A 13097-nucleotide genomic window follows, 5' to 3' on the forward strand; every position below is an offset into this window, starting at 1 on the left:
CATTTATAAGTATTATAATTATTAATAAAATCATAATTATTTGATGCCATGCATTTGAAAATGCTTTCATCTGTATTCCTTGGGTTATACAGGGATTTATTTGTGCAAGTTTCCTTCATGCTGGCTTATTACTTGGTATAATTAGTGATGTTTCAATGTGTTGGTAGGGACCCCAAAGTGGGTCTTCCTTATAACTGCAACCATATTTATGTCTTATTGATTTTTATTGAGTAATTCATGTTTAATTCACAGGAGTATGTGTTGTAAGTAATGTAGGATTGAGTAGTATTTTAGTAGACAGTCTTCCAGATTGTCCCCATACTTCTGGAAGCGTCCTCCTGTTTTCTCATAGGATCTTCACTTTTGTGTCACTTCATTGCTGCTGTATTTGGGGGGATGTTTCTAATCTTTTCTTCCTTACTGAGTTCTCAAAGGTCAAGAGTTGTGATTAGCATCATTTTTGTTCATCTTTGCATATCATGAACTGTTTAGCATAGAACACTGTAACGAGAAGAGATGATGGTGATGGTGGAGCCTGACCTACATGTGGAAGGCTGAACTGGGGCAGAGACAGTAGGGAACCCCAGAGCAGTGAGGGGCACAGGAAGGGGGAGGAGAGGGGAAATGGAGAATATTCTGAGTAAACTTGCTTGCTTTCTCCCTTCTCCACAGCCATCCAGTTCACCATCTCTTTGAGTTATAATACAGATGACGAGACTTTTCTTTTTGTCAGAACAAAACAATAAGTAGCTAAGTAAGAAAAGTTGCCATTATATAAATTGACTTTCCTTTTGAGTCCAAATGTCCTTGGGGGAAATGGTGTGTCTCCCTTACATCAGCTGCCTCTTCTCCTCAGATGTCATCTCTGAAGAGAACTGGTGTACTGTGCCCTGTTGTCTGGGATTTTCTTCTCTTTCAATAGTTTGTGACCAAATTATAGTTGCAGCCACAGCTGTGATTCTGATGCTCACACCCTGGCTTCCTCTGTGGATGTTCATTGGGAACTCATGAGGTAGTCTGTGCTCTGTGTCTGTACTGATACTAGACTAAGATGCACCTTGTATTTTCATCTTTATCCCTTATAGAGAGCAGTGCTATATAATTTCCCAAATGAAGTTTGATGGAAGCATTTGGTAAAATTCTTGGGCTGCCATTTTTGTCTCTCACATGAATCTTGTCTCCTGCAGCCGCCAGAACCCTCTTGGTCTTATCATTGCCCTGGATGAGAACAATGAAGCCAGAGGTGAACTTTTCTGGGATGATGGGCAGTCAAAGGGTGAGTGTTGTTCTGGGCACATTGCCTTTTCCAAACCTGCGTGTTTGCCTTTGGCCCTTCCCTCTGCTGCCCCTTCCCTGGGAGAGCATTCTCACCAGGAACAATAGCAAAGTTCTTGAAAAGAGGGTTTTGTTTCTAGTTATAGCTTTCAGAGGTGGTAGCGGGTGAACCAGAGATGACAGGAGAGCGTGTTTCTATCTCTCAGAATTTTCCCTTGGCAGGGATATGTTACAGGCACTCAATTGCTAATGTGTACCTGGAAAAAAATGGATTGTTCTTGTCATTTTTCCATATTGTAAATATCTCCCCTAAGAAAGCAATTAACAGATGTTGAGGAAAAGACATGCTTGTGACAGTGAGGCACAGAGGACGCCCTTTCCTTCTCCATGTGTGTCTGGCTGGGCTTCTGCACATGGTTCTGACTCAGGTGTGCAACCTCCTTGTGGCTGTAGCTAGGACATGGAATCTAGGTACAAATGCCTCAAAAGCATTAGGAAGAGAAATCATTTCAACTTTTCAATGGTGGGAGAAGGCAGAGCAGTATAGGTTGGTTTTAGATACTCTTATTAATATCATCAATCTTAAGTATGGCATTCTAAAGTGTCTCTCATTTAGACACGTACTTAATTCACAAATATTGAATGTATTCAAGGTGAGTAACTTGCATGTGTACATTATGCAACTTGGATTTCTTATTATTGGGGGTTTTATATACTTTGGCCAACATCTTCCCATGTGAGCTACCCCCACATTTTTTAGATTCATATGTAAATAAGACCTCAGAGTCCTTTTTGTATCTGCTTTATTTCACTGAGTGTCACAGACTCTAGATTCATTCTGTGTAACAGACTCTAAGATTTCTGGTTTTGATGGCTAATACCCCAATGTGTAAATTGTCACAATTTCTTTACTCATTTAGCTGCTGATGGACATATGCGTCACCTTCACATCTGGGCTATTGTGAACAATGGATTAAAGACTCAAAGTTAACGGGTGAAAGCATAAAACCCCTAGGGAGAAACGTAGTGTGAAACTTTGTGGCATTGCTCTTAGGAGGAATTTGGGGATATATTAGAAAAAACAGAGGCCTAAAAAAACAAGAGCAAAAATATTAACAAGTGGTACCACATGAAACTGAGAAGCTTCTGCACTGTAGAAAAAAGCAATCAACCCAAAGTGAAATGGAAACCCAGAGAATTACAAAAAATGTATACAAATCACATATCTGATAAGATCTAATATTAAGAATATGGAAGGAGTTTTTGTAACTCAATAGATAGAGAATAATAACTTGATTTGGAAATGGGCAAATTATCTGAATGGATATCTTTGCAAAGAAGACACACAATGGCCAACAACAACAAAAAAAGAATTGTACCAAGAACCAACAATGAGCAGAGAAATGCAAACATAAAACTCACAATGACACATCACAGCATTGTTAGGATAGCTGCTGTGGAAAAGATAAGGGAACCATTGTGGGAGAGGATATGGAAAAACGGAACAAAACCTGACATACTATTGGTGAGAAAGTCACTCTCTTCACTTGTAGAAAACAGTACAGAAGGTTTTTAAAATAGTGAAAACAGCACTACCATATGATCCAGAAATCCTATTGAGGCTTGTATCCAATGCAAACTGTATGCCTGGAGATAGCTATAGTCTTGTGTTCTTTGCAGCATTACTCATATAAAAAAGTATGTAAATAACCATTATAGTCTACTCATAGAAGAATGAATGAGTAAAGAAGTTGTGGTACATACATGAAATGTAGTATATTTGATCACAGAAAGAAGAAAATTATGCTATTTAGGACATCAAGATTCAGCTTTAAGGAGTAAGATGGTGAAATTTATTCTGGGGTGGGGAGCCTATTCTGACTTCGCTTTCCTTCTACTGCTTTCAGATACTGTGGCCAATAATGTTTATGTTTTATGTGAGTTTTCTGCCAGCCAGGTGAGTAGCACATTTTCATGAATCTTATGTGTCTTAATCTCTTAGTACATAGTTGTACTTATGTTTCAAATATCATTTGCCAAAATGACCATAGGTTAACAAATTTCCATTTATGATTTAATTTTCAATAATTGCATTATCTGTGTCATACAAAGGAGGGAATGACATGGACATATCAAAGTAGATGGTGTATTCAGTGCTGCTGGCTAAAATGTCTGTGCATATATTTATTTATTATCTAAAAAGTTTTATTAAAATCAGTTCCCTGTCACTGTGCACACATTGGTAGAGAGCTCATGGGCATCAGAGTCTGAGGAGTATGTGGTCTCTGCTGGAGCTTTGGAGAGACGAGAATCTGAATACTAGAGATCCAATTTCATGCCTAATTATGCTTCACTGTTTTGCAGACACACCTGAATGTGACTATTTCCAAATCAGCCTACAAAGATCCCAATAACTTAGCATTCCAGAAGATTAAAATCTTTGGGACCAAGGCACTGAGCAACATCACAGTGAAACAGAATGGTGTCCTAGCTCCGATGTCTCCTAACATCACTTATGATCCTAACCTGAGGGTAAGAGTATTAAGCTGAAATGTTTTTTTTTTTTTCAAGAGATCTTCACAGTGTCATGGTCTGCCAGGTTCAAGGGTTCAAGAAAGATCAGGACCATGTATGAAACCAATCAGAGGAGGTCAAATGCTGGGCAGGATGTGAAACTGAGGTGCTAATCCAAGCCAGAACCAATTGAGGTGCTACTGGGGAACAGAGGAAAAGTCAAGTGGTCTCCATGCTCACTAACTTCCCTACCCCGAGTGTTCTGCTCTCTTTGCTGTCTTTACTTTCAGAGTAGTTTCTTTTGGGCAGAAGAACAGAGCTAGAAAAATCTCAAAGGGTTATTTAATGAACCTGGAATTCAGGTTTTCTTGATTGTGGGAGAGGTGGGAGCCTGGCAGGAAAGGAAAGTGTAGGATGGTTTAAACTGGGCGATGCTAGTCCTTACAAGGGGATTTTATTGCTTCAGGACGTTAATTTGATAATCCTGGAAAGTGTTATTTAAGGAAAAGTCAAATATTAGACACTTAAAGACACCAAATAATTCATTAATGTGTGAGATTCAATTAAATTATGGTTTACAAAGCCAAGTGTTGTTGGCTTATAATTGTAATCCTAGCTAAATTGGAGGCGAGATCTGAGGATCATGTTTAAAGGTGACTTAGAGAGAAAAGTATTTGATTGAGTCTTTTCTCCAATTTGCAAGAAATATGACTTAAGTGGCAATAGGTCACCTTTGAGTGAAACGGCTAAGAAAGAGCACAAGGTCTTAACTTCAATCTCCAGTACCCCTCCCCCCATCTCTCTCTCTCTCTCTCACACACACACACACAGATGATTTCCAGTTATAACCAGTAAGGCTTACAATAGTACAAAGGCTGTATGTTAGAAATGGAAAGAAATGAAATGATGTTTCCAATTCCATGCTTGTGCAGTGGACTCATCTAAGAGTCAAAAATGTGTGCAAGATTCCAGAGAAAAATGTGAACGTGAAAGGAAAAAGAACCAATGCATTAGGGTTCTTATTGCTTTGATCACTCTGCAAAACAGAGGGTTAACCTAGATCTGGGGAGTGGTGGAAATGAAGAATGGATCAATTTAGAAAGAATAACAGAGACTTTCTGAAATTAAAAAAAAAGAATATAGAGAGGCCAAGGAGGAAAGACACAAATGGAAGAGTGTAACAGGTTTTATTCCACTGTTTTGTTTCCACAAAGGAAATTACAAGATCATTGAACACAGTCACTCTGTGTACATACACTTCTTTTTCTATAAAGAGTATGTCCTGCTGGGCTGTGGCTCATGACTATAATCCTAGTTACTAAGGAGGCTGAGATCTGAGGAACATGGTTCAAAGCCAGCCTGGGCAGGAAAGTTTGTGAGACTCTTATCTCCAAGAAAGCACCAGAAAACCAGAAGTGGCACTGTGGCTCAAGTGGTAGAGTGCTAGCCTTGAGCTAAAGAGCTGAGGGACAGCACCCAGGCCCAGAGTTCAAGCCCCATAAACAACCAAAAAAAAAGAGTATGTTATTTGCATTGTTGAGATTCTGTCTCATTTTAAAGATTCAGATTCTGGAAGTCCTGTGTCCTGTGGGCATATTTCAATGTGACTTCTGCATTCCCACAGGTCGCTGTGATCACAGGAATCTATCTGGTCCTGGGAGAAGCATACACAGTACAGTGGGACATCAGCACAAGAGATGAGGAGAAAATAGACTGTTATCCTGATGAGCATGGAGCTACTGAGGCCAATTGCATAGCCCGAGGCTGTGCCTGGGAGGTAACTTCCCTGAAGATGTGAACCTTTCCTAACAGCTCTGCACCTCACCTATAATGCACGAGGAGATGCCAGGACCTAATCATCCACTTAGAATCCATGCAAAGAAAGGACTACCAAAGATACCTCAACCAGATGTGAAGACAGGCGGAAAAAAGAGTGGGGCATTTTACATAAATGTTTTCTTGATATAGAAATTTAAATTCTTGGTACTATCAAAAGGAAACAAGGTCTAGGAATGATGGGATGGCCCTTTCTAGCCCTTGCTACTTGATACCTCTAGGCCCACATGCTGATGCACACTCTTGACTTTCCTTCTCAGGCATCCAGTATCCCTGGGGTCCCACACTGCTACTTTGTGAACGATCTGTATTCAGTCAGCAATGTGCAGTATAACTCCCATGGAGCCACAGCTGACATCTCCTTGAAGTCTTCTCCTTATGTCACTGCCTTCCCCTCCACACCTGTGAGCCCCCTGCGCCTGCTGGTGACCTACCACAAGAATGAAATGCTGCAGTTCAAGGTAAGCACAAGACTAGTATTAGGTGCTAGTAGTTCAGTATTACAGAACTCCAATATATGTTTACTCATTATGAAGTTCCTATTTTCAATATCTACATCATTATGTTAATCTAAAAGGTGTTGAGAAATCCTTGGTAGAACAATGAAGAGTTTCTTAATGTGGGTCTTGACAAGATATGCCTAGTCTATGGAAATAGTTGTGATAACAAGGTATGGAAAGTTAAGGGAAGATAGTACCAAGTTGATGGGTTGAAGGATTGAGCTTGTACTGGGCTCAAGATTTGGGGAGGGTAAGGGGAAGCCCAGAAATGGTGGGACAGTGAACACATGCAGCAGTGATACTCACTGGACACTATGTAGAAAATGAACTATGCAACCTGGGAGGCGACGGGAGGGAAAATCTGAGAGAAAATGAGAGAAGAGCTGACACTGTTCAAAAAGAAATAGACTCTTTACCTGACTTATGCAACTGTAAGCCCTCCGAATATCACCTTTACAATAACAATTAAAATATTCTTATAGTTAAAAAAAGAGGCAGAGATAGTTGATGAATACGAGAGAGAGCAGGCCTGAGTGGCTGACGCTATGTAGGAGATGTAGAGAAGATATTGTCAAGATAAGGACATGTGTCTATCATGGTACCTGTGTGCATAATGCTTAAATTACCTGAAATGAGGCAACTGAAATGGTTTTTGCTTGGACAATGTTAGAAAATGAATGTTAGAAAATTGAATTGTTAAGTATCTGAAATATCTACCAATGTGCAGCAGTTTATTTTGCTACTGTTACTAAATTACATCTAAGAACAAGGGGTAGACTAGCATCTTACAATGATTTCTCAATTAAAACAGGCCATGGAGTTGTTCTTTAATTCTGGTGTGTTTGGCTAACACAGATGCTAACAGATACTAAGTATAATCTAAATCATATCTTGTAATATTGTTAACTATACCCATTTTGTGTCTGATAAAACAATAGAATGTATATAGTCTACTTCTATTCTCACCTAAATCCATTAATTTTGGTGTAGATTTTTGATCCCAACAACAAGCGATATGAAGTCCCAGTCCCTCTGAACATCCCCAGCACTCCATCCAGCTCTTCTGAGGCCCGACTCTATGACGTCCTCATTAAGGAGAATCCATTTGGGATTGAAATTCGCCGCAAGAGTACAGGCACTGTCATGTAAGTGGCCCTGGTTGGATTGGCGGCTGCAGGTTACATGAACATCTCTACCAGGGCCTCTGTGGTTGGAGATGCTCTGTCTGAGAGATTATCACTGTGCATTCCAGACCTGAGACTATCAAGGTTCTGCTAAGGTCTGTTCTTGTAGGCAATCTTTACTCCATGAGACAACTACTGAGTCAGGTACTTGTACCTGGAAACCTCTTCAATAATTGTTTATTGGATGTCTTCTGTGTGTAGTGTGTTTAAGGTACTGTGGTTATTATACACATGAGGTATATGTGTTGATGAAAGTAAAGGAGTTTACATTATAATTTGGATGTTGAAAGAAAGAAAAAACTTGTAGGGTTAGCAGAAGTGTGGGGTAATCCAGATTTGGTGGGTATCACTCACTGCTTTGTTACTATGGTCTCAATAATTCTCAATCATAAGGCCTGCCACTTGCTCTGAATATGCATCCTCATTCATACTAAATTTTATATTATTGAAAGATTTGGAACAACGAAACTATTCACAATTCAGACCAAATTCAGAGAAAGAAATCAAAACCTGTCTTGGCTTTTGTCATACTGATATCATGAGCTCCAGCAAATAGCACACAAAATCCAGAAAGGATGCACATGTAGGTAATCTTCCCTCACACCCAGATGGAATTTTCTGGAGGAATCTTTATTCCTATGTCTCAAGTTACATGAGGATGAGAGAACTTAAGAGAGAGGAGATGGGTAGAGATAAGAGGACACCAACTTGAAGCTCAGGGGGAAAGGAGAGAACCTTTGTGGTAGAACAGCAAGTACCTAGGCCATGACAGGAAGGATCTTCACATACCCAGGGATACCAGCCGTTCCCCTGTGGTGTGTGAGGAGAAGGTGGGGGGACAGCGGGGGTGTGAGGTGGATTTGGAGGAGGCAGAGCTGTGAAGGCGTCATGAGGTGTTTCTGTGACACACTAATGAGACAGTAAATACAGGGACGTGAAGATGTGTGGTGTGTGTGAAACCTTCCTTGTAGACGTGTGCAGGCAGTGCGCCATCAGGAGCAAGAGCGGGAGGCAGGGTGTGTTGCTGTGTCAGCGGTGGAGAAAAATGAGGCACTGATGGAGGTAACAAGAATAATGAAAGGTGACTAGTGAGCATTCAGGAAGGGTCTCCATGCTTGTTTTGTCTAAATGGACTTTGTGCTATTTTGGACGTGAGTGTGTTCTGTGAGGTGGGGGAGAGCACAGGTTCAGCTGTGCTGGAAGAGCAGCTGCCAGAAGGAAGTCCAGGGGAGCTCACTTCCTTGTCCACCTTGACCTTTGCCTTGCAGCTGGGACTCTCAGGTCCTGGGCTTCACCTTCAATGACATGTTCATCCGCATCTCCACCCGCCTCCCCTCCCAGTACATCTATGGCTTTGGGGAAACGGAGCACACGGCCTATAGGAGAGACCTGAACTGGCACACGTGGGGCATGTTCTCCAGAGACGAGCCCCCGGGGGTAAGGACAGAGCATTTGCAGAGTCTACACTCACTTTTCTGCACCCACACTGCATGCCTGTGAAGCCCTGTGGGTGCCTCTGTGCTTCCTCTTCCCTGACTGCAGTGAATCATCCCCTTCTGCTTCTGTCCTGGGGACCATTCCTCCAGCTCCTTTGCTCTCATGTGTTGACGTTAGTTGCAGGAGAATGTAGGCCCGTGAGTTTTTGTTGACGTTCCTTCTCATATGCAATGCCTTCTCACTCTACCCACTTCTCCCATGACTCTCAGTACAAGAAGAATTCCTATGGCGTCCACCCGTACTACATGGGCCTGGAGGAGGACGGAAGTGCCCACGGAGTGCTCCTGCTCAACAGCAACGCCATGGGTAGGCACACGCCTGTGGCCTCTCTTGCTTAATATTAAATGGTCTCTAGTTCTATCAGGATGTCTGTGACCCAGCAGTCCATTATGAATATTGGCATTGTTACAGTCTTTTTATTTTCTTCCTTCTGCTAATTTCACCTGAATCACATGTGGTTAAAAGATATAATGAAAGTATTAATTTTGCAAATAATTAGCATTAAGTGATCGCAAGACCAAGTGGTGCCTGGGCATGGCCTAGTTATCTGAAATAATGTGAAGCTGTGAGTTAGAGAACTCCCGCTGAAGCAGGAAAGTGCTAAGAAGATTTGTCTAGATAATAGTCTGATAATTCATAGAATAATATCAGTTTGTCAATGCCAATTTCCTCATTCTGGGAATATGCAATGTTTTGATGAAGTGTTATTTATTGAACAAACTGTGTCAAGTATCCATGGATACCTATTTCATATGAGTTAGACTATTTTAATAAGCCTCAACACACTAAAATAATAAAAGCAAATCCACGGAGAGTTCATGGATGAGAACATTGTAGAATTTCTTTTTGACTTCTCCTATATGAGTTGAATATAGAACATCTATTCAATACTTTACAGTAAAAGAGAAAGTATTGTATTGAGGTCTGCTTTCTTCCCATGCTGAAGCTTCGCAGGCAGCCCAGGTCACCTTTCCCTCTATTTTCAGATGTGACTTTCCAGCCCATGCCGGCCCTGACATACCGCACCACAGGGGGAGTCCTGGACTTTTATGTGTTCTTGGGGCCAACTCCAGAGCTTGTCACTCAGCAGTACACTGAGGTAGGTGTGAATTCACTTGTCTATCAAGTGCTCATGCAGCAAGTCCGTGTTCCAAATCTTGTATTCATTTTTATACTTCTTACTGTGACCATTAGAATTTGGGCTTTTTCATAACAGGTATTTTATAAACTAGGGAGCAATAAATACCGTCTAAAAGCCATTAAATTCATAACCTCTCATTATTGCAGAGTAAGAGTTGAGGAGGTTAAGTCATGTAGTGGTAATAGTAGTAGTAGGTGTAGTGATGTTAATGATTATGGTGGTGATCTTTATGGTGGATGATGTGGTAGTGATGGTGATGTTGGTGATAGTGGAGAGAATACTAAGAATGAAGGTGGTAGAGGTTGTGATGACAGATGTGATGGTGGTGGGAATGTGTGTGAGAATGGTGATTGTGAAGGTGATGGTGCTGATGATATCATTGATGCTGGTGATGATGTCAATAGTGAAGGTTTTGAGAATGCTAACGGTGGTTGTGATAAGTTGGTTGCAAAGAGGTTGGCTTTACACTTCATGATGGTGATGATGGTGACAGGAGTGGTCATGACAGAAGGTATGGTAGAAGGAAATCAGTACAATGGATGGTGTGTAACAGAAATAACAAACATGTAATATTTATCGCAACCGGTATGATAATGCATTCAGACCTCACGAAAACACTATGAGACAGACACTAAGACAATTTCCAATTCAAAGGAGAATACAACACAATGAGATTACTCAGATAGCAAGGCATCGAATGTATGGGTTAACTCACAGAATTTGATCCCGCATTCTTGGTTCTTCACTAGTAATTTAGATAGACTGCATCTAAGAATGAATTAAAAAAAAGTCCTTCCCAGAATTCCTACAGAATGAGCTCAGGCCTAATAGAAGGCTTTTCCCTAGGCAGTTAAGTACTATTATCCTTTCGTGAATTTGAATTTGTTAGTTTTCTAGCTTGGAACCTGCAATAAGCTTGTTCTTACTTCATAATTAACTTCAAAGTGTGACTTCTTGTTTAAAAAAAACTAGTATTCACTAGCATTTGGTGTCATTTCCAGGTGATTGGCCGGCCTGTCATGGTGCCTTACTGGTCCCTGGGGTTCCAGCTGTGTCGCTATGGATACGAGAATGATGCTGAGATCTCCAGCTTGTATGATGAGATGGTAGCCGCACAGATCCCCTATGTATGTATACACCCTGGGTAACAGGCTACTCTGTGATCTTGTACCTAATATAACTGTCTCTGGGTCTCAGTTTTGTTCTGGAGTATTGTGAGGTTCTACAAGTCTTTTTCACACGATGACATCATCATGGAGACCCAGTGGAGTGCTGCCTCATTCTTGTAGCACTTGGAGACCTAAGATTCACAATGATGAGAAAGGGCTGGATCTAAGGGCTTTTCTGCATTGTTGTAATTCTGACATATATTTTACAAAAGTTGAAGACATTTAGTCAAGAAGCACTTGATCCCATAAGAAGAAATGATTCTTCCAGCAGTGCTTTTGCTTCATTAAAATTTCATGACCCTAGATTCTCTAGCCCACTGTATGTATAGTTAGGTGCTCAGGTCATCATCTGTGGGCACGATATCACGGTCTGTATGGGACTCTGAGGCACTCACTGACTACATACAAGAGCTAGGCATGAGTCTCAGGAAAAGCACACAGCGATACAAATTCTATCCACTTAGCACAAGAACAACCAATAATCAGATCTGCTTGCCTACCCACTTTAATTTTTATTTTCTTCCAGTTTTTATTCAGCTGCTTATAATAGTAACTAAATAGCACACAACCATCCTATACATATCTTTTGACCTTCCACAGGAAGTACCTGTGTTTGTGCTTCTTTGCTTTCTAATAGACTTACAGTCTATTGGGTAGTAAGACTGAGGAGGGAACAGTTTTCATGAACCATCGAAGCCAAGGGTGGCTTCATAGCGGAGACATCCAGACTGACTCCTTATGTTAGCAGTTTACAAAGCACTTTCTCACCCGGGGCTTTTATGGATCTTCTTAATACCCCAGCATCTAGGTCTTATCTTCCTATTTTTCTCCTGACTTAGATATTTTTCTTTATATTTTGGGAGTGAAAGTTGAACGACATTGTATATTCACCAGTATCTATAACTGAGAAATGACAGAGCTGGGAGCTGAGTCAGAAGGAAGCATGGGTGGTGGAGAGTCGTTCTCCTTGGAACCTGGCCTTGAGGCCCCAGCTATCACTCAGTCCCCTGTGTCCTCCCCCAGGACGTGCAGTACTCGGACATCGACTACATGGAGCGGCAGCTGGACTTCACCCTCAGCCCCAAGTTCTCTGGGTTGCCTGCCCTGATCGATCGCATGAAGGCCTCTGGCATGCGGGTCATCCTCATTCTGGTCAGAGCTCATGGGAATCTGTGGCCTCTGGGAGGATGAAGGGCAATGGGTGGGGAAGGCCCGCACTGTGTTTCCTTCCATGGCACACAAGGAAAGGTGGAAGTTGGATGGAAAAGGCATTTAGCAGCATCTCAGACATTTTAAAGTTCAAGCATAATGTAAGGAAGATGTGTTTGGAAGAGCTGTGTTGTGTCCCTGGCCATTCTCTGCATGTGTCTTTCTGTCTGATTGGTGCTTTGGTTTCAGGACCCAGCCATTTCTGGCAATGAGACAGAGCCCTATCCTGCCTTCACTCGTGGTGTGGAGGATGATGTCTTCATCAAGTTTCCCAATGATGGAGGAATTGTCTGGGGCAAGGTATGATCTAAGGACTGATCCACTAACACCTCGCCTGGGGTGGGGACAATGTTAGCATATCTTTTCCTCATGTATATTGTCCTTTTTCACTTGAAATCTTATCTTCGATCTGTAGTTTTCATACTTCAATCATTATGTGTTGCTCTAAAGGCTCTGTGGAGTCCACTTTGCTTTAGATCACCTGTACATACTAAACAAATTATATCGTCCCTAGGCCCGTGGTTTGTGACTTCTTCGGGAATAGTCTGTATAGGAAAATGTCTGGTGCATTGCTGTTGAACTTGTTTATCTTCTTAGGTCTGGCCAGATTTCCCTAACATTGTGGTTAACAGTTCTCTGGACTGGGACAGCCAAGTGGAGGTAAGATGTTTTTGTGAATAATGACTGAAGTCACAGTTACCAAGAAGGGAAGGCCATGCCCAGAATTCTGTACAATTTTGGCAAGTCAGTCTGTGTGGTAATGACTACATGC

At 41.5% G+C, this 13097-nt stretch overlaps 1 protein-coding gene across 1 annotated transcript in view; it reads left to right on the forward strand.

Annotated features, from left to right (window-relative positions):
- Window positions 1-13097, forward strand: part of LOC138809870 (uncharacterized) — a 234816-nt gene that overhangs the window by 149802 nt on the left and 71917 nt on the right. The window contains exons 70-82 of the mRNA XM_069996922.1: window positions 1188-1276; window positions 3183-3232; window positions 3640-3807; window positions 5414-5566; window positions 5886-6086; window positions 7116-7270; window positions 8578-8746; window positions 9016-9112; window positions 9793-9905; window positions 10949-11074; window positions 12140-12268; window positions 12515-12625; window positions 12923-12985. Coding sequence (XP_069853023.1) covers window positions 1188-1276; window positions 3183-3232; window positions 3640-3807; window positions 5414-5566; window positions 5886-6086; window positions 7116-7270; window positions 8578-8746; window positions 9016-9112; window positions 9793-9905; window positions 10949-11074; window positions 12140-12268; window positions 12515-12625; window positions 12923-12985 — 1624 coding nt within the window. The remainder of the gene's footprint in view (window positions 1-1187; window positions 1277-3182; window positions 3233-3639; window positions 3808-5413; window positions 5567-5885; window positions 6087-7115; window positions 7271-8577; window positions 8747-9015; window positions 9113-9792; window positions 9906-10948; window positions 11075-12139; window positions 12269-12514; window positions 12626-12922; window positions 12986-13097) is intronic.

Source organism: Dipodomys merriami, unplaced genomic scaffold (genome assembly GCF_024711535.1).
Source record: "Dipodomys merriami isolate MVZ:Mamm:240054 unplaced genomic scaffold, mDipMer1.0.p SCAF_5, whole genome shotgun sequence".
Lineage (NCBI taxonomy): Eukaryota > Metazoa > Chordata > Mammalia > Rodentia > Heteromyidae > Dipodomys > Dipodomys merriami.